Consider the following 22,934-nt stretch of genomic DNA (forward strand, 5'->3'; position numbering starts at 1 on the left):
CACTGAGGCAAACTGGGAGACTATTCAAGGTGGAGTGATAGGAAGTGGCTGTGGGCAGCTGGCACCCTATGCCCACGGAGATTCACTCTATTTTAATGGCTGTCAGATAAGGCAAGCTGCCACCAAACCTCTGGATCTTACTCGAGCAAGGTAACGAGACTCCTGTGTTATAGTCCAGTCACAGAATCAGCTGTAAGACCGGTCATTGTCCACTGTCTATTAGATATGGTCATGAACGTAATGGCATAGGTGTCATAAGCAATAGAAACCTAAATATTTGAATTTGGTATGAGGAAGCATTCTATGTTTTCACAACTCATAATTATGCTTTGCTTAAATTCATTGTAGAATTACCTTGTATTTCTTCACACATACTGGCTGAGTGGTAATGACACATAGGCATAAACCTAGAGAAATGGCCAAATATAAAAAATGGATAAGTGTAGCAAATCAACACATTGTACACCTTAAACTTACATACCATCATATGTCTATTATATCTTAATAAAGTTGAAAAATAAAGTAAGTAAAAAATAAAAAGTTGGCTATAGATAATCTATATTGATAATTTAATGTCAATCATTTGTAAGCATTTATATATGTGTGTATATGTATGTAAAGTAGATTTGCAGTCATGCAAACATATACATATATTTAGCATACTTAGTTACAAGAGATAGAAGTGGAGGATGGATGGATGGATGGATGGACAGATGGATGAGAACTTTAAAATTCACATGATACAGGAGCTGCATGTTATATATAATGTTATATAATGCAGACTAGAGTGGGCAAAGACTGTGCAAATCAGCTAAAGAAGTGACAGAGAAAAAGAGACCCCAGCAAGGTTGAATTTCCTTCCCCACCTGCCCTTCCTTGCTCTGCCACCTTAGCCAGTGCAAACATAGCTTTTTGTCTGTATAATTCGAGAAGAGATTTTAAGGCTTTATAAATGTTACAGAGAGCTAAATTAGCATATTCCCTGAATGCTGAAAAGTATTCAGTAGCTACAAGTATATTTGAGAATTAGATATTTGGTAAATAAGAATGTAGATGTTTACTTGAGGCTTTTCACTTTGGAAAATATTAGTAATGTATCTTCAGAGGCAGAAAGGCAGGTTTGGGAGTCTTCAATATGATAAACAATAAAAATATAACTAATTCCTGTATGGTAACCATGAAAATGCCAAAAATTGTTGTGTCCCCCACATCTCATTTTTTCCTACCAAAAAGATGTACTTAATCTACAGACAACTTGATGTTTTCCTAACCCCCATATACAGCAACAACTAGCTGCTTAATTAATAATTACACACCATGTTGTACAAATAACTCTGTTTTAAATTAATTTATGCATTTACAAGCTATAAACCTAGTGCTTTATTTGACCACCTACCCTAAATGGGATTACTCTACTAATCACTGAAGATAAAACTCCTATGTTTAAAAATCTGTATCTTCTGAAGGTAGAGATGCCTATGAAAAGCAAAGAACGTGCCAAAGAAGAGCAAACGTGGCCCAGAGCCTGCATGTCTAACTCACTTTTACCTGAGCTCTGATCTCCAGATATCTGTTTCCTAAAATAGACGTGATAATTTGTTCTTGTGTAGATGCTATTCAGCTTGGAGCTATTTGTAAAAAAGTCTGTGGCATAAATGCTGTGGTTTTATTCCTTGTCCTCTCCATGTCCTCAGCTGCCTATTTGGCCCATATTATCTTTCAGAAAATAGAAAGTATTGCAGGTGAAATACTATAGCAAGATTTTCAACCTCATGAAAAAGAAGACAGATCTTTGAAAGTCAGAATTGCTTTATTTGTATAGAAAACCAGCCTTTCTGAGGTTATTTTTCATATGTATGATGTAAAAAGATAATATAAACAAATTTTACTACTAATGTGATTTAGTCATAAGACTGGATGCTTCTATTTTTACTATATTATGAACACAGGAACTTTAGAAACAAAGATTTTTTTTTAATTAGAAAATATAACTCCTTTAATCCTTCCTGACTCTTGCTTAAAGATTATTTCCCCTGTGTTTTTCAGCAAAATCATGTTTGTTTTGCAAATTGGGAGCACGGCACAGACAGACAGCTGCAACAGTGACCTGAGCGGCCCCCACGCGGTGGACAAGGCCGTGCTGCTGCAGTACAGTGTCAACAACGGGGTCACCTGGCATGTCATTGCACAGCACCAGCCGAAGGACTTCACTCAGGCTCAGAGAGTGTCTTACAACATCCCCCTGTAAGCGGCCTGAATGGAAAGGCACGGTCTCACACATGAGCCCCGAGAATCAGAGTTTGAGCTGGAAGTTTAGTGAAGTTACTGGACCAATGCCACAAACATAGGGGGTGGCAGAACCAAGACTAACCGAGATCTCCAGCGTTGTGTTACTGTTTCCTATTAGGACAACAGGCGAAAATCGAAGCAAGGTCTAGGGCGAGAGGGAACAGAAAATAATAACAGTGCTTTTTGCATATTTTCCTTCCTCTAACCAGTATATCTAGTTCCTTAGAAAACATTTTTAATTTTCTGCTGGATACGCTTATTTGAAAATTTTCTGAGGATAGGCAACTGAGTCACGTTTGCTTAGTTTTTTGTCATTTTTGTACCCCCAGCTTCTAGTCTATCACACAGAAGGCACATCATATTTCTTGACCAAATATGTTGCTCTTCCAGGTACTAGTGTAGCAAAGGGAATAAGAGAGAGAGAGATGTAAAAGTATTACAAGTCTTTGAGTAGCCCACAAAATTTAATGTTGCTTAGGAGAGTACTATAACCTAAGCAAATCTGAATTCCATGCCCAAAGTTTTGTTGATTTAGGTTAGCCTATTATATCTGAAGTCTGGAAGTCACATACCAGAAAGTTCTGTTTTCTACTGTGTAACCTCTTTGTCCTTCTATCTGTGACCCAGGGAGGCACGGATGAAAGGAGTTTTACTGCGCTGGTGGCAACCACGCCACAATGGAACAGGTCATGATCAATGGGCTTTGGACCATGTGGAGGTCGTCCTGTGAGTATCTGATACTTAGCATTCCATGTTTATTTCAGAAAGGATTGAATTCCTTTGATCTGGCATGCTCCTTAACTTAGTAAGACTGTTTCTGAAGAGATGCCCACAGGACTGGCTTATACTCTTCGGCAACTGCAATCTATAACTCAGCTCAATGTGAAATAATAAAGCCCCGGATATAATTTAATATACCTTAGAAAACTTTGGTAAGCAAAAGATTTATTTAAGGATTTGACAATATTAGTTAAATTTGATCAAACAAAATTCTCCAGGTAAACAGGAAACAATGCTTTTGCCAGATCTGGGTTGCCTTATAAAATGGAATGACATCCTAAAAAAGGAAACAACCTGTATTGGTTAATGTGCAGAGTATTACTAGTTAATGTGCCTGATAGCAAATACCTGTCTCAGCTACAGATGCCTGAGCCATTCTTCCATCGAATGACATGGTTGCAACCAGAACAAAGAATTCATGGTTTCAAATTCCTCCTGACCAATCCCAGCACCTACCAAGTTAAGGGTGTTCCCCTATGGTTTCTCCCGTTTAATAAGGTTGGCACTGCTCTCACCTAGCCGGGTTGACTGTTCCACAGAGAGATGACTTGCTTTTTCTCTAACAATCTAGTTCCTGTAGAACTGGAATGCTTATGTCTCGACGGGTTCGGACTGATGGCTCCAAGTGGTTGGCAAGGAGAGGCGAATCTTCTCGGTAGATAGGTTCAAATGTTAATTCTGTTTACCAAAACAAAAATGAAATCAGTCTCTTGGCTGATTTCAGTCATTTTGAAGGCAAATTTAAATGATTAATTGGTAGGAAAACTACCAGATTTGTTTTCTTTCGATCATAGCCATGAACTGAATTTTTCAGTCTTGAGTTAGCCTTCGTCTTAGTTTTCACTGAGGCACCTGCTTGCATGGCATCCATATCAACCCCCAAATCCAAGAGCAACCTGGTCCCTACACAAGCCCCCACTGTGCGCTCTGCTGCTTTGGAAAACTTGCTGGGCTCTGCCCCCACAAGACAAAGTCGAAGTTTAAAATAACAGTCCAGACTCATTGGAATCTATATATGAGGCTGATATTTTCCTTAGATATTTCTTTCCTCAGACTACATTATGCCAGGAATAGTAGAATGACCTGGGCTCTAAAATGAGTACATATATGGTAAGGCCAGAGAGAGATGTCCAAATCGACCAGAAACCATCCGTGAAGTCATTCTGCCCTGGCTTCTTTTCCTTTCTGAGCTTCCCTTCTCAATCTGATGGAGCATCAGAATCCCTTAGGAGCTTTTGGAAGTATCAGTGAACGTCCCAACGCCCAGGCCCATCCCTACGGATGATTTGATTTAAACCGACCTGCAGTGGCACCTGAGCATCAGTCTTTTTTAAAGGCACCTCAGGTGATTCTAATAAACTGGTTGAGAATCAAATTTAGATCTTTCAAATCTCTTGCCAAGACAGTTTACATTAATGGGGCCTCCTGTGCCTGACAAAGCATTACCAACTCCTATGGAAACTTCAAAACTCAACAGTCCTCAAAGAAGCAGGATGCTAATACTGCCCTTAGGTACTCATAACAATTTTTAATACATCATATGTTTGAGCAGATATTTCTTCTCCTGCCACCCAGCCAAGCAGTTGCAATTATCTATTTTGGATTTCAGAGGCATATCATCACCAAAAGTCCCTCCCTCAGACTAAAAGAGTAGATGGGGTCAGAAGTGCAAATGTACTCCCCTGGTATGAATAACCCCCTCACAACTTAGACGCAAAACTCTGGTCTCTGCTCCCTATTGACCAGCTGCCTCAGAGGCTCTCAGAACACCAGCCAGAAGCTTCACCACACAGCTCCCAAGGAAATCTTCTGGAATAACTGGTGTTGGTATTAATTTTTATAAGCAGCTGCCAGCATCATGATATTATTATAAGAATCAAGTTCAGATTATGTGAAATCTATCACATTGATCATACCTTTTGTTTCTGATATTGTTCTGGAGCAATAATCTGTATTTGTAAAGACTTCGCTTTTAATCCCCCACCAGAATTTTAATACTTTGAAGAATTTATAACTTATTAAGCATTTCTCTGCTCTTACTCTGAATTATTGTCTCAAATTCTCAGGGCATTAAAACATTTCGAATGATAAAAGAACATTGCAACACATGCATTGTTGCATGGTTTCAGTTATATTCAGCATCTTCTGTCAGTAAATAATTTGAAAATTATAACTTCATACATATCTCCATATAATTTTATTTATATATATGTTATACATATAATTTAAAAAGTACATGCTATCTCTAATACTTCAATATAACTTAAAAATTTGCTAAAATTAAAAGATTTACTTTACTTTCCTTCTTTTTTGGAGAGAAATATCTCATAAAGCTGAGTTCAATAAATGAGTTCTTTAAAAGAAATACAACACAAAGAAATTATATTTTCAGAACTAAGTGTTTGATATTTTGCTCTTAGGATTTAACATTTCTACGCCACTGTACCCTTTCAAAGTACTTCTTTTCAAAGCAATCACAAAAGGTTTTAAAGCATTCACTAATTAATATGCCCTTAGTAGCTCTGCAAAATACTTTAATGCATTGATTTTATGAGCTTAAAATAAAAAAGAAACTTCCAGAGAATTCAGAAAAATAAAATATAATAATTTTCCAGAGTGTCTTTCAACCAAATGAGGCACAAAGAAACTAGCCAAGGTTCATGTCACGATTCACAAATCATACTAATTATAACTTTTTTACCGCAAATGTATATTTAGTAGAGAGGTGTAATACTCCCATAAATGCCTATTAATTCAAAATATCCCCTTTATTCACTATACTTTTGTATAACATTTAATTATATAAAACTAGTCATGTTAACTCCTCAAGTGTGGAGGGGAGAGGAGGAGACTAAGTTCCATATCTAAAAAGATACAAGCCCCACCTAATTGAACACTGCAGTTAGGGCTACTAATATGTGTTTGCAACTACTGTTTGGGGGTATACATTTTTAGAATGTATTTCCTTTTCTAAGTGAAGACTGGCCTTAATCTATCTTTATTATCATAGTTTCGCTTTTGTGCGTGTGCACTAAGGACACATGCTAAAAATCCCTAGAAAGAAAACCTGTAATCATGCATGGTATCTTGACTGTAACCTCACTACTGCCCATATCAAGAGGATATATGAGTTTGATGAGAGCAAAGTCAGCATTTTTGAAAGTATTTCAACGTTTAGGAATTCATCCTAAATGAATGAGATACATAATATATTTTTAATTGAATGACTTAATTCTAAAATACTCCCTGTGGAAGGATTTGAGTTTCATAAATATGGATATACAGAATGACAAGCCCCACACCATAAAGATAAAACCAACATTGAGCATTTAACAAGCAAAGTCACTTACACTTTATGCTTGTTGGAGGGTTTAATCTTCCACTCTGATGTTTTTCACTAAAAGCGGCCCATGAAAAGCACTTCAAGATGATTAGCCCCTGCTAATCTGCCATAGAACAGATGAACCAAATTGACAAATCGCTTTTTTCCAGCCTCACTAGGTTACAAAAAGTCCTCATTCTGTAAAGTCTGAATGATGTAGCATAACACAATCACTGACATTCAAGTGTCAGAAACCTAATTTCTTTGAATTCATTTGCTAGTGTAGAACATTTGTTTTTCAGTAAAAGTTTGTGAATATATTTGGGCAGATCCCTCACAAGATCCATGCTGGTGGGGCTTTTCTTAGGATAAAAGAAAATTCTTTGTCTTAATCATTTTGTTGAGCTCTCATACTTCTATCCTAAGAATCTCCCTCACCAAACTATGCACTTCATTCACACATCACATTTCCTGTGTACGTGTCCAAGTCACAAGCTGTCATGTGTATAATGAATTGGGCCAATTTTTGCATGTGTACCTTGAAAGTAAATTGCTCAGTAAAGAGTAAGCCTATATAAATTAATTTATAAAAAAGTGAATTATTACCACATTTACTAAAAATTGAAAACCAATATGTTGCTAACTATGGTCTTAAATGCATTTATCAGATTTTAATAATATTATGCATTCCATCATGACCATCCTCTCATGCTATTTTCATTATCAATATACTGTCACATTTTTGGCACAAATGATTTATGGAGACGAGCACATTATATTTGTTGTAAAGCATATTTATTCTTTATTAAATTTGACTATGTTATCTGATATGGAGGACTTTTGTATTTTTTAAAGCCCATTCCTTAATATATTCAGGAATAAGTATTTTCCTAAAGTATAATAATTGAAAAATCAGATAATAAAATTAATGGTAGTTATTAAATTATTACTTTTTTATTTATACTTTGTATGTAACATTTATGCCAAATGTAGTACTATAGCTACATGTACCTTTACATATGGTTATGAGCAAATATTGCATGTTGCATTACATAGAAAAGTTAAATATATGTATATATCAGGTGTAGAAGAATAAGAAATAACATCTTTAATTTTTATTTTCAAAAGAGATGAAAAATCCTATATTGCGTCTAAACCCGATCAGACTTTTATGACTAATCACAGTGCTGCATGCATTGAAAGGCATTTTTTAACTTGTGTTATATTTCATTATTTGCTGTCATTGGTTTTCCACTAGAGTAAGGTAAGTCCTCTTACTAACTCTGGGGAACTGTTTACTAATAGTTTCATCGCTGTACCTACACTAACTGAAAGTTTTGTTGAAGACCTTTGCAGTTGAAAAAAAGTTATATATGATATTGAGATATACTAGAACATTTGAAACCTGTATCATGTAAACTCAGAGTTCAGCCAAATTGTGATAATTTTCAAATGTATGCAATATTGAACACAACCAGGCAGACCAGAGCGCTAATCAGCATTCCTTCACTGGAAAACAAACTTAACTCTGTGCCTGGGACTGTACTGACTGTTCCTATCCTTAGGTAAGATTGCCCTTCTTCAATACATATTTACATTTTTCCTCTAAGGATACTTAAGAAAGAAGGTAAAATGGTTGTCACTTATTAAACATCTGCATATTATGCTAGAAGTTTTCATTTAATCCTTACAACTCCCCAACATTATCAGATATTATTCTTGTCTCCATTTAGCCAAGGAAAGAAATATGAAATCTTTATTTGCGAGATGTATAAGCCTACACTTATTTACACGTAGCCTTCCTGAAAATGCATGGCCTTGAAAGTAAAATGTACAGCATCCTTTCTGCAGGGGAGTTTCATTGATTAGTTTGAATAGCAGCATTCAATCTTATACTCACCAGTATTTCTCTGAAAGATATGACAGTCCACTGGATTCTTATTTCTGCACTTATATAAAGTGTTATTTATTGTACCACATGTTTTGATGATAAATAAATTAGTTACCGATCTGTAAAAATGCCTAAATTTCTGTGAGCTCAAATTACTTCTCCCAAGTCTCTATTTTCCCTATTTCCTCTAGAATCTATTTAAAATCAATTGAATTTTCTTCATAGTAATAAATGACCTAAGATAGTGGCTCCAGTGAAGGGTAACAGTTCAAAAGAGTCACTAGTTCTTGAAAGATCTTGAAATATCCATATTTCCTATGCAGAAACAGGGAAGCATTTTATAATTTCGTGTGCCATCTAAGTCCTTAAACTCTCTAAGCAATAATGGAAATTTAAGCTAGCATTTCCAAGAAGCCATTGATGTTCATTCTCCCTTTTTTCAATGACTTAATCATAATGGAAGGATTTTTAAATGGACCTAGTTCTGTCCAAGCCAAAGCAAATTGATATGTCAAGTAGCGTAATTCAGATGACTTGGGATTAACATTATCTGCTTTCATTGAACTTATAATAAAAATTTCTTTCCCTATAATTGCAGTGAAGAAATAGATCTTTAAAATGGTCATACTACCATGAACAAGCCCAATCCCGTCTGATCTTGGAAGCTAAGCAGGGTCGGGCCTGGTTAGTACTTGGATGGGAGTCCACCTAGGAAGAACAGGTGCTATAGACATAAAAATTTTAAAAATAAAGGATTTGTAAGCTGACAAGGTCCTTGCAATCTGTGAGGTCAACCAGGGATTGCCTCACCTAAAAAATAAAAAATATATAAATAAAAATTTAAAAATAAAATAATAAAATTCCATCATACCTATTTTTACTTTGGTTACAAGTTCATCTATAGCTATACATTTTATCTGTATCAAAAACAGAAACAAGCTCACAGATCTGCTTCACACAAAAGATAAACATATCTTTAAACTTGTTTAAAATTCTCCTGATGCCCAATCCTGTAAGTTAGACATTTTAGGAGCCACATAACTGTTTAATAACCATGTCTGTTTACTAAATGGCCCTAAAGGCAGGCAGCATTATGGTATTGCTTCCCATGGTGCTTGATTTTAAATAGCTTATGAACTTGAAAAATCTGCTTCATTAGATTCCAACCTAAATGACTCCAGAGATATGTGTTTGATATATGAAATTACTAGTCAGTTTCAAGGGTGCTTTGAAAATGTGGCCATTTTTAATGTGACTATATAAACAATAGGCATCTATAGCAAACATCTGTAGCAAATGCTGTGTGCATATCAACATTCACAGGGATCCAAAGATATGCTACTGATATATAAATTTATCCAAAATTAAAAAGTATCCAATAAATCAAAATGACCCCTAAATTAGATATAAGCTTCCATGCTGGGCCAATTGTCAAGGTATGAAAAATCTGAAACCTGTTAAAATATTTATTTCCTCACATATAATGATAGAAATTTAAATCAGTCCAAAATACATAAAATAGTTATATGGAGAAGTTGCTTTAAAGCCATTAAACATGCACGTCGATTTTTGTTTAAACTAAATGGGCTTTTTGTTGTTTCACTGAGATAATTAAATATCTTGAGTGTTTTGAGTTTATCTTTTCTCCATGTAAAATATTTTAAGTACATTAAATTCTCTTCGAGTACCTTATATTTTTTAACGTGTTTTTCAACAGAATAATTTTCATTGCTTTAACTTTGCAGTTATTCCTTATAGTTAAAGAGTAATGATTTACAACAGGAACCCAATCAGTAAGTCATCAAAAATTTAACAGACATGCCTTGATCACCCACTGGTGAGGCAGGAGGCTAAGGGCTATGGTGTGGGGGTGGAGGGAGTGTGGGGACAGACTGCTACACCATCAGAAGTTTAGCATATAATAATATGAACACAAGTAGTCTTCATTCAAAGCAAAAAAAAACAAGCACTATGAGAGGTCAAAGTAGAGAGGGGAAAATCACTTTTGGAGGGGGTGAACAATAAATGAAATGTGATGCCTGAAAAATAAGTAGAAATTTAGGAAGTGACACTGGGGATTGACGAATGAGGCAGATGGAAGAGGTTCAAGGTGAGTTTGGACAGAAGAGTCTGTATAGGAGTGTAATGGAAGAGAGGACTTGAAAAACAGAATAAAATTAAACATGTAGAGAACTTGAAATACCAGGCCTGACTAACTTAGATGTTGCTCCATGGACAATAGGATTATGTACATCTTCTTAACAAGGTAAAGCCAGCACTTGAAGGAAGGCTTACTGAAACTTGTGTGCAAAATCATCTATATGAACTGGCAGATACAAAACAGTCATGGGAATGTAAAGTACAACATAAAGAATATGGTGAATAATGTTGTAATAATTATGTATAGTGCCGGGTGGGTACTAGACTTACTGGGGTGATCACTTCATAAGTTATATAAATGTCTGACCACTATGCTATATACCTGAAACTGATATAATATTAAATGTCAACTGTAATTGAAAAACTTTTTTAATTTTTAAAAAAGCAAAAGGCATATGATAGGCTCTGCCGAGCAGCGTTCCTGCATTCCAGAAAGGTTAGACCAATGGGTACACCCGCCAGCCATGGGCACCTGCTCCCAGCTCCTTGGCAAGCTAGGCAATTATTACAAATCATGAAAACATTTACCAATCCAAAAAAAAAACCTACTGTATGTATTTATGGGAAGATACATACACACTACATACAAGTATACATTTAATGATAACTTTCTTAGTATTTCGTGGTTTCTTTTCAGTGGTGTTTCATACAAGGAGAGAATGAGGAGGCTAGTTTAGGGGGCCACTATAATAGCTCAGGGAAGGGGCCACAAGGTGAGCTGGGGTGCTGGCAGGAGGACAGCTAGTGCCAGTCCCAATATTTTGTGACTAAAGAGATAACAGATTCTCCTGATACTTGATTAGTTCAACATGTCAGGTCATTGTCCTTTTTCTATAACTGGACTTTACATAGGTAGCAATTAGTACTTATAGCAGTTAGTAAATAGTGGATAAATTCATTGCATCCTTCAACTATGACATTGAAACTAATCAACTTAGTTTATACACATAATACTGTCACATCAGGGAAGGCAAGAGGGGGAGTAAAGCTACCTGAACATAAACATAACTTTTATGTTTTTCTCTACAATATCTTTGGAGGTTTTTCTTTTTAGTTTCCATTCTATAGTGTCTTGCATTTTGATAATATAGAGATTCAGAGTGGAAAGTTATTAGCACTTCATTTTATTTTAAAGAATATATATCAATATGACGTCTATCTTTTAATCAGGTTTTCAAACACAGATGCTATTGCTTTTTGATTAAATGTTACCTAATGACATTCACTTTATGTATTTCCCTTTGAGACATTTTATTATAAATTTTTTCTAGTAATCAAATTTAACTATATAAAATCTTTATTTTAATGATTTCTGTTACAATCATTAGTAAAATATACCTAAGTATAATACCTAGTATGATATACTAGGTACAACAGTATCATTTTACACCTTGCCTGGTATATTGATCATTAATAACCCAGAATAAGATACTGCTCAGCACAAAATTACCCTTTACCTCCTCTTTATCGTAACTCAAGATCATGTCATATTGACCTTCATGGTGGAATCACATCACATGACGTTATCCCGCTCTGGATGCATTTTATGTTTCTATTCAGTTAAGGAGAAAAGACTGGGACTAGACAGTATTCAGGAGACTTGGTCAATTTAGAAATACTGATAAGCTCGCACTTAAAACCCACATTTTGATGCCACATACAGATATGTTTTAACTCAAGTCAGTGTGTAAAAAGAGTATGATTCTTTTCAGTGATGTTTTAGGTAATGCTCCTTTTTAAAGTATGTTTTTCATACCAAAACTTTAACAGCTATGTCTACTAATATTGTATAATTTCCTGCAGGCTCCTAATATCCATTTTCAGTATTCGTATCAGCTTCACATATAGTATGTATGTCTTAATGTGTATTTGCACATACATGGGGGAAATATATACACACATACAATTATACATTCAATTACACTTTCTTAGTATTTTGTAATCTTTTTTCAATGAAATGTCTCTTTTATAAGGTCATATTTCTAGAATATAATCTCCACAGCTTATTGTTTGAAGGAAGGCAGTGGAATCAACATTCAAGGAAAAACTTACTTCTTCATTTGCCTTGAGACTGCATAAAATTAAGCTGATTCAGTTAACGAGTTTGTTCTTTGTTTTTGTTTTGTTGCTTTTTAAGCTTTAAATGAGAATGTTTGCTAAAGGAATCAAATTATGTTTCCTACTTGTTAGAGATGTATTTAAATAAGGTGATGAATAACAGCACATGCTGTGTCTCAAGCAAATTCATCCAAGTAAGTGTTTTCAGAAAGAGTTCAAGAGTAAAATTTAAAATTCCAAAATAATTTCAGTCCACTTTTACTATGAATCAAGAGACTTTGCCATTTTTTTCTGGTTGAGAGCTCACTCATGAAAAGAAAGGGATTTCTTCAAGTCCAAAGACAGTGAACACAGGTGTCAACCTTCAGTTGTTCTGTCCTGGGTAGTAATGTCAGTGTGACCTATCAACCCTGAAAATTTTCAAATAAATATCAGGGTAACTTAGGACCTAGACTAGATTGTACTTTCAATGATGGGACTTACATGCTCTTCCTTCTTTCCCTCTCTGCCTCTGTCCTTTCTGATTTTAACAGCACTCGCAAACAAAATTACATGATGAATTTTTCACGGCAACATGGGCTCAGGCACTTCTACAACAGAAGACGAAGGTCACTTAGACGAAACCCATGAAGAATCAAAAGTTTATTTTCCTTCCAACATGTGATGTGTTGCTTTTCATTCTTTTCAATTTCGCACCGCATCTGATATCAGGAAATTCCTGTGAAGGACTTGGTGATTAACTGAAAGCCCTTCTCAAGACCAAGTGTACACCACTTTCCCACACTGTGAACTAATGACAAGTGACTTATTTTCTCATAAGTATTTGTCTTCATGTTGATGTGTCCGTGAAAATTGTGATCTGTTGTAATATCAGTTACAGTGGCAGTATTGAAAATAAGAAATAGTTTAACAGAAAAAAAGTTTAAGCACAAAAATTTAAGAGATTTTATGTTTAAAATGGCATTTAGTACAGTATTTAACATTCTTGGTCACAAAGCTATTTAAGTGGACTGTATTTCAGCTACGTATCATGTTTTATATGATTAAATTATCATTGTTTGTCCTTTTATGTATTCTACAATATAACACACTGTTATTGACACTGTATTTACTTGTTATGTTGCAATACTTTGCTGCTGAATTTTGGGCTACTTATATATATTCTGCAGAAAATACATTGAAATACCTGCTCAAGAAGCTAGTTGTAAAGATATTGTATCTCCTTTAATATACTCCTTAAAATGTATGTTGGTTTAGCGTTGTTTTGTGGGTAAGAAAAATGCTTGACCTTGAAATATTTTCTACTTAAAAATTGTGGATGAAAACCCTATCTCCCACAAAGGAGTTCCCATTTCCTTGTCTAAAGATTAAAATTTTTAAAGTGTTCTGTGGCTGATTTACTAACAGTAACTGCCATTTTGTGTCTGTGGTAACAGAGTGATTTGTAAAACAGTGGGTGTTTTCATTGTGTTCTCTTTGTGAATTGTTTTTCCTGCAGGTCATATTCATACATTCTGATGAAGTTGTACCAACACCAGCAACATTGTAATGGACTTGTAGCCCTGAATTCTTTATTAACCTAACTAAAAGGTTTCATTCTAGGGTGAACCAAGCTAAAAGCCCATGCTTAAATAAAAATTATGTCCAAAAGTCAGTTGAAGCTCATTTGTCTTTATTCATTCTAAATTAAATTTTGTGTAGGATTATTAAGCCTGGTCAGGTTTGGAAAGAACAATGTCGGATACATATACCGGTGTTCTGTCTCATCATTGAGAATAGCAATTATGAAGCCATACTTTCAATTTTGCCATTTTTCTCTTATTCAACTTTTTCTATTAATCACTCTGTAATTACAGTAAGAAAAGTCAATAGAAAGTTGTGAAAATTATTTAACTCCTGAGAATTTTGTGAGCTGCTAACATAGTGCCCCGCTTATAATAAGCACTCATGCATTCATTCAGCAAATTATTTATTGAATGCTTGTTATGTGCCAGGCACTGTTTTAAGTGTTGAGGATAAAAATAGTGATTGAGAAATTGTTCCTGCTTATTTTTAACATTTACAAAATAAAAACGTTGTTGATACTGTTGAATTTGTTGATTCCCAGAGGATTAAAAAAAAAACACTAGGTAATAGAGCAATAAATGGCAATAGTGTTTCTCATTGAATAAGAAAAAAAATAAAGGGCGATCTCTCTGAGAAGTTTAGTTAAATTTTATTTTGAACCTGGTATCAAATCTATTGTGAATCATTGCTTTGGAGATACAAGGTCATCTTTTTTCTACCTAATCTAACATGCAATATATTTTATAATTTGGTACAATATTTGACCCATAAATGTTTACAACTATGGTGTCTTAATTGTCGATTCTCCTTTATTGGTTCATAAATTATCTGTTGTTGGTTTACCATTCGGTGGCATTTTTAGTTCATTTTCCTATTGGTACAGTGGTAGAATTTTTCCCAAAGCCTCATCTTTCCAAGTGGCTTGTATGTGTCATAGACCTACCCACTGACTGGGATCAAGATATTAGACAGTGCTCCCATCTACCTGTGCTCCTGCCATCAGAACAGAATTGAATTCCCTGCTGGTTCTTCTCTACAAAGTTGTAATAGTGTACTTGGGGACTAACATCTAATTGACATTTAATTTGAAAACAGTCAGTTGGAGTAGGACTTCAAGTATGGTTGGTTCAACTGACTCATCTTGCTAAAGCAGACAGTTTAGTAATGCAGAGATAAAAATATTTGTATGAACAAATTTCCATGGTTTCTACACAGTTGTCTCTTATTCACTGTACATTTTAATGTAAACCATACTCAATATCTAATCTTAAATATATTCAAGATCACATGTATTTTACCTTCGACCTTAGAAACAACATGATATGTACGTTATTTGGGAAATTCCCTGGCCCGAGATTGTCTCTAGCACCCCCTTCTTTACATTCCAAGGTTTTAAAAAATGTATAGGAAATCATTTAAAATATTTACCTGTTTATTTTAATGTTTGCCAATTGATATTTTTTGACAGTAATTGGTGGTTTTGTCTTTCTGTATTTTATCTTTTGTAACTTCCCTATATGTGGCAATTGCCTCTTTTAACACCAAATAATATGGTTTCTTCCCTAGTTAATTTCCATTAAAAGATGTGCACAATTTACTTGAGATAGTTATTTGGAATGCATTTTAAGTAAAATTTGTTTTTCAAATATGTTTATTAGTTAGCATCTGGTATCTAGATATGTAATGCATTCATGTGCATTTCTTTTTATGGGTTTATTTTGCTTTTGTTATGCTTAAAAAGACTTGCTGCATCTCGCATATAAAATTGAAAATGTAGGTTTTGTTATTATCCAGGTCTGGTGAGACCAACGGGTCAAAAGATGATGGCCATTGAAGAGATGGTTTGTTACTAAGAGAAGGAGGTATGCCACACCATGCAGGGGTCACACAAGGAGCACCAGGGTCTGTGAAGAGGCAGAAAAAGTGAGGGGAAAGCATGGTCATGAGCCTTTATTGTGGTCATCTCAAGAAAGGCAAGGCAGAGTGAGCAGGTTTAGGATTGACTGGTGTGAATAATTTCTGCAGGCTCTGGGACTTGAGAACTTTTTCTACTTCTCTGGTACCTGGCCCTGGAATGATTAGAGCAGAGGAATATCATAAGAGCCTGATAGAGGAGGTACTTCAGAGCATGGGCTTTGCATTGGTTATTTTTCACATGAAAGGCGAAATCCTGGGAGGCGAAATCCTGTTTGCTATCTCAAAGAATTAGCTAGTCCTGGGAGGGACAACCTCTTCCCAGCCAGTGAGACCCCAGATGCCAGGGTTTCTTGAATACGAGAGTATCGTATTATTCTCTCTTCTTATGTGAAGATCTAAATGTTATAGCAAAAAAAAGAAAAGAATAAGTAGGATTCGTCAGGCAGATTTAGTGAGCAAATATGGGCTTTCTAGGAAAAGAGCAAAGTGTAAAAACACAAAGGCAGTATCTAGCTTGTCTCCTTAGGGAAATCACAGATCATTTGAATTTGAAGAGGGGCTGATGGAGAGCAGCACAGGGGCCAGTGTTGCTTGGGGAGTCAGGAGTGAAAGATGGAGAGCAGTTTCTCATACTAATAAAATTCAGCTTTAACTAGTGGGCATTGGGAAGCTGTGGAGATCTTTAAGCAGATGACCTTTGGATAAGTCCATTCTGGCTGACATGTATAGAGAGTGGATGTATAAGTTAAGAAGGTGGGAGACTAGAATTAATAGGTAGATCTGGGACAACAGCTGAGGAATAATTTTGAATTGTCTGATAAGAATTTTACTAAGGATTCATATTTCTCCAGAGTAACTACTTCACATACAAAATATAGTAGTAAATATAAAAAGCAACCACACATTTATTTATTGTACAGGAAAAAAAAGTCAGCTGTTATTAAAAGAATTTCAGTTCAGAGGTGAGAGGGTCTTGTCATTATTACTGCATCTTCCATTTCATCTTTTAAGGGTTTATTATAAATGAATTTTTACAGGTTTTTTTTTTGTATCTGACATGGATGGAAATTGATGCTGTCAATATTTATAGATACGGATATGCAGTGGCAATGGGAAAATCTGGCACCCTCCAGTGGCCTTATTACCTTATTCTGATGTCCGGACCCATTGTCCAGAAATCAGGCCAACATTGCAGAGAAAGAGAAGTTTAAGTCTGGAAAACATAACTTTTTATGGAGACAGTATTGGTAGAGTAATACATGGATATATATGTGAATAATAAAAAGGCACAGAACTGTATGTAAGAAATATTGCCTCAGTAAATTTAGAAACAGTAAACTTACACCAAAGTATTTCAAGAATCCCTTAATGTTACTATTTATGGAAAGCAGACATAACGTGATAAGTCAGGCACTTTTGAACACCTCTACGATTTACCTTAACAAAAACTAAACAATTCCCTTAAAAGCTAAGGAAGAAATCCAATTACTCCTAATTCTAATGTAATTTCTTTCACATTCATATTTTAGGTGATTTGAAGGTGATTCTTTGGTTTGCCTCTTAATTTCTTAACTGTAACAGAATATTTATGTTCTAACATCTTCCATGTTTGGAGCTTGGTAAAACAGCAAAGGAGGAAAACTGTCTTTAGGCCTCTCTCCCTAAAACACACCCTTGTATAGCCAGAACCTCCCCCAAAACCCCTCACCACGAAAACCAACTTGAGTCATGGGGCTACAGATGTTAACCAGTTCTCTCATGTGGGAGAAAAGGGAATTCAGCTTTATTGAATGTCAGACATATGGCAGGCATTGACTTATTCTTTTCACAAAAATTGTTAGAATAGAATACAACTTTTCCCAAGGGACTTATATTTAATAAGTAGTGTTAAACTTCCAGAAATGTTTCAAGATCCAAAAGAATGAGTTTTTAATGGTGAGATTTCAGATATTTCTTTAGGTGATTGAGGCAGATAGATATTTTGGCCAAAAAATGCCATGAAATTCTTTTACTTGGATGGATCAGAGAGTGGGTTAATAACCAAGAGACTTTGGTCCCCAGGCCCAGCTTCCTGTGAGACTCTGGACCTAAAGGTTAGTCCACTGGACCCCTTTCAAACCCTTAGTGAACACAAATGCTCAGCATGTGATATTTTAAATACCTAGGATGGCATGTCTCCCCTGCTCTGCCTTTTGCTGCCCTGGTAGGTGAAATTTTACAACCAAGAAAATGCACCTCATTCTCAATAGAAACCAGAGATAAACAATTGTATTTATATATTATATCTATTCTTTGGAAGACACTTTGTCTCACATCCTTATTACTTCCATGATGCTTATAATTGGGGCAGATTCAGGTTTTGTGGGACTGAAGCTTGTACAATTTGGTAGACTCTCTTTAAGAAAAAATAATTATAAATGCAAATTTAAGTACAAAAGTGAATATTTATTTAGAATGGGAAAAGAAATAACATCTTAAAATTTTTTTTAATTTTTAAAAGTTGACAAATATAAACATTGTCTGGAACTGTCAAACTTCATCAAGAAAAGATGGATCAGAAACATAAAGACGTCATCTAATATATTTGGATACAAAAAAATAGGCAAATTCACAAACACGAACTCCCTATATATATATTTGAAAAACTAATAAGTAAAATTTTCTAAATTTGATGAAATCTATAAATTCACAGATCCAAAATGCTTAGCAAACTTCAAGCAGGATAAATAGAAAGAAAACTACTCCAATGCACAAGAAAATTAAATGGATAAAAGTTGATGATAAGGAGAAAAATCTTAAAAGCATCATTCTCCCATTCCCAATCTAATACAAATTCCTCCACAGTTCTCTGAATTCAATCACCCCTGCCTTCTCAGAAAAATACTGGTTTTGTGGTATGGGGGTTTAGGGAGGGTTCTGGCTGTATGAGGGTGTGTTTTAGGGAGAGGGGCCCAAAGACGGCTTTCCTCTTTGGGTGTTTTACCAAACTCTAAGGAACTGTGAAGAGTCTGAGTTTTTACCCTGCTTGCAAACTCATAAGTTAGCCTGCCACAGTTTCACAGGTGCTGAAAGAAAACAGAAGACTCCTAGAGAGCCGATAATCTTTGTAATTCTCATGAAATCTAATAATGGTCTTGCCCTTTACTACTTCTGATTTTCATCTTACTGTTCTTTTTGTGTGTTCTCAGTCTTCTTTGTAGACTCAGCCTCTTATACTTAAATTATTACAGTGGCCAGCATTTGATCCTCCTCTTCATCCATTTTGGTCTTTTCAAATCCATTCTCCAAGCAGCAACTAGATTGATCTTTTCAAAATGCAACTATGATCATGACCCCTCCTATTCAAACTCTTCAAAGAGAGTATATTATTCTTAGGACAAAAACCAAAATTCTTGACATAACTCACCAGGGCTTACACGATGTGGCCCTGCCTTCCTCTCCAGCTTTATCTTACACCTCTTCAACTCTTCATGCTCCATCCATAGTGGCCATCTTCACGCTTCTTTCTGTTCCTCAGATGTGCCATGCTACTTGCACTTCCAGGGTTTTTGCACATACTGGTTCCTCCTCACGCCACCTCCATTCCTTCATGTTGACACTTTACCTCGTCCTGCTCTGGATTGGGTTTTGTATTTAAATGTGTTTATACAGCTAGATTTTTTTTCCTTTAGAGCATTTACCCAAGTTTACAGTTACACGGCAAGCATAACAACATTTGCATCATAGGAGTACCAGAAGGGGAAGAGAGAGAGCAAGGAATTGAAAACCTATTTGAAAAAATAATGACAGAAAACTTCTCTAACCTGGTGAAGGAAATAGACATACAAGCCCAGGAAGCACAGAGTTCCAAATAAGCTGAACCCAAAGAGGCCCACACCAAGACACATCATAATTAAAATGCCAAAGGTAAAAGACAAAGTGAGACTCTTAAAAGCAGGAAGAGAAAAGCAGTTAGTTACCTACAAAGGAGCTCCCATAAGATTGTCAGCTGATTTATCAACAGAAATTTTGTAGGCCAGAAGGGATTGGCATGAAATATTCAAAGTGATAAAAAGTAAGGACCTTAAATCAAGATTACTATGCCCAGCAAAGCTATCATTTAGAATAGAAGGACGGATAAAGAGCTTCCCAGACCAGAAAATGCTAAGGTAGTTCACCGACACCAAAACAATATTACAAGAAATGTTAGAAGAACTTTGAGGAGAAGGAGGAGGAGGAGGAGGAGGATCGAAGATACGAATAACAAAATGAAAAAAACTGCATACCTATTAACAATTACTTTCAATGTAAATGGATTAAATGCTCTAATCAAAAGACACAGAGTGGGTGAATGGGTAAGAAAACAAGACCCTTACATATGCTGCCTACAAGAGACTCACTTCAGATGGAAAGATACACATGAACTGAAAGTAAAGGGATAGAAAAAGATCATTCATGAAAATGGAAACAAACAAACAAAAAAAACCTGGGTTGGCAATACTAATACCAGTAAGCTTTAAAAGAAAGGCTATAATGAGACAATGAAGGACCCAGTAATTCTTCTTCTGGGTATTTATCTGAAAAAACCCAAAACACTACTTCAAAGAGACATGTGAATCCATATGTTCATTGAAGCATTATTTATAATAGCCAAGGAGGCAAACTGGTGTCCATCAGTGGACGAACTGATAAAAAATAGGTGGTACATATATACAATGGAATATTAGTCATAAAAAAGAATGAAATATTATCTACAATAACATGGATGGACCTAGAGAGTATTGTACTGACTGGACTAAGTTGGACATAGAAATACAAATGCCATATGATTTTACAATTTTACTTATATGTGGAATCTAAAAAACAACAACAACAAAAAATGAACAAACAAAACAGAAACAAACTGATAGATACAGAGAACATTTTGACGGTTTCCAGATGAGAGGGGAGTTTTGGGGGTGGGTAAATAGGGGGACAGATTAAGAAGGACAAATTGGTAGTTATAAAAACGTTATGGAGCTATAAAGTACAGCATAAGGAATATAGCCAATAATATTGTAATAACTATGTATGGTGTCATATGGTTACTACGTTTATCAGGATGATCATTTCATAAATTACATAAATGGTTAATCACTATGTTGTACACCAAAACTAATATATTATATGCCAAATGTAATTGAAAAATAAATATTTAAAAATAAAATAAAGACCATATACAGCCACCATTTGTGTATGAAAAGAGGGAGAGTGGAACAAAAACACATACATATTTTTGTTTAACTTTAAGAAGAGAAGCACAAGATGAACAAACCAGAAAATCATGGAGTTGGTTTCTCACAGGTGATTGGGGGGAACAAAGGAGGGAAGACACTTCTCTGACTACACCATTGTATGGCTTTCATTTTGGGAATCATGTTAATGTTCTATGAATTCAATAATTAAATCTAGCCACCAAGAATGGGAAAGGGGGGAGGGGAGAAAACATGAAAGTAAATTAATCTCTAAACTAGAAATAGTAGCATTATCTAACTTACAAAGTTGTGATATGAGTTAATATCTGTAAAATGCTCAGAACAGTGCCTAGCACATGCAATCACTGAGCAAGTGGTAATCAGTTTTCCTATTACAATTGTTACTTTAATTACCTGGGTACTGCTTCCAAAGTTGTTCATTATCCACCTGTCTATGGTGTTACTGCTCAAATTTAGTCCCCTATCAGCCTATCAGCACCACCTAGAGGCTTGTTAGAAATGCATCTCCCAGACCTGCTGAACCAGCATCTGCATTTTTAACAAGATCCCCAGGTGATTCTTTTAGGTACATTGTTTAAGTCCTGGGCTGTAGGACGTGTTTATGACAAGATGGCAAAGGCCAAGTATCAAATGAATGACACCATAAATGCACGTCTCAGGGACCCAATTCCTCTTAGTATCTCATGCTGTTAGAATTTATTCAGAGATGTTCAGAGATGTTCAAAGCCGGAAGAAAAGTAAAATTAGATTTATACACATGCCCAGATACCAGTAATTTCTCAGCACAGGACTCTCAGTGTCCTGGTGCCCTTGAAGAGAGTGCCCTCGTGTGGAGCAGAGAGAGAATGTCCAGCTCTTCCTCGAGCAAGCATGAGAGCAGCTCCAGGGGTGATGCCTGGCCTCTGCTCAGAAGGTAGGGTTTCATTGTCAGACACCACTGGTGTCTTCAGGAGCACTTTTCAGCTTTAAGACAGTTTGCCAAAAAGCTAGTTCCATTACATGTGTCACTAGATTGTTCACGAGCAGAAATGCTCAAAGCAGGAAAAAAGATGACCCTGATGAGCCGACTATAATCCTTGCTAAGACATAGGCCAGAGGAAAGATTTTATATTGAAATCATTCTTATCTTTCACTTTCTTGGATTTGGGCACTCCAACTACGGTGATCTCTGTTTCCTAGTTATTAGAAATAAAACGCTCCTTCCTCCTTCCCTCTGTTCCTAATTTCCTTCCTGCCTTCTTTCTTTCCTCTTTCGTTCCTCCTTCCTTCTCTCCCTCCTTTTCTTTCTATTCTCCGTGTTTCCTCTGTTTATATTCCTTTTTCCAAAATAGCATGTTATGTTGTTTTAAAAAAAAAAAAAAGTTGTTTTATAAATTCTAACTCGAAAGACTGAAAATGGATCCGTCACTGTCTTGTTGCACAATATGTGCAGGTAAAGTTGTAATGGAAGGCAGTTCATCAAAGCTTTTTTAAATTGCACATTGTCAATCAACATTTTGATGTTCCTGTGTCAGTTCGAGTCTCCACAATGACTATATTTGAAAATATGTTAGAGTGTTTCCATTTTCTAAATAATAATTGTTTCCTACTTGGATACTATCACTTATTTATTGTGCTTTCTTCAGCCTGGAACCTCTCAATTTGTCTCCTACTTCCCACCTCTAAACTACAGGAATCCCGCCCTGAGGAGTTCACGGGCAGTGGGAGATGAAAGTGG

General features: G+C 35.6%; 1 protein-coding gene and 1 pseudogene across 2 annotated transcripts in view; both read left to right on the forward strand.

Annotated features, from left to right (window-relative positions):
- RELN (reelin) overlaps positions 1–14,154 on the forward strand; it is a 482,573-nt gene extending 468,419 nt beyond the window's left edge. The window contains exons 61-65 of one of the 2 annotated variants that reach the window (XM_011365192.1): positions 1–150; positions 2,047–2,244; positions 2,917–3,015; positions 7,650–7,655; positions 13,034–14,154. The exon at positions 1–150 is cut by the window's left edge and continues 70 nt beyond it. In XM_011365192.1, coding sequence (XP_011363494.1) covers positions 1–150; positions 2,047–2,244; positions 2,917–3,015; positions 7,650–7,655; positions 13,034–13,130 — 550 coding nt within the window. In that variant the 3' untranslated portion in view covers positions 13,131–14,154. The remainder of the gene's footprint in view (positions 151–2,046; positions 2,245–2,916; positions 3,016–7,649; positions 7,656–13,033) is intronic. The other variant, XM_011365193.1, reaches the window with a different exon arrangement.
- Positions 8,897–9,015, forward strand: LOC111743138 (annotated as a pseudogene).
- Positions 14,155–22,934: the final 8,780 nt, after the last annotated feature.

The sequence above is a fragment of the Pteropus vampyrus genome, unplaced genomic scaffold (assembly GCF_000151845.1).
Source record: "Pteropus vampyrus isolate Shadow unplaced genomic scaffold, Pvam_2.0 Scaffold107, whole genome shotgun sequence".
NCBI lineage: Eukaryota > Metazoa > Chordata > Mammalia > Chiroptera > Pteropodidae > Pteropus > Pteropus vampyrus.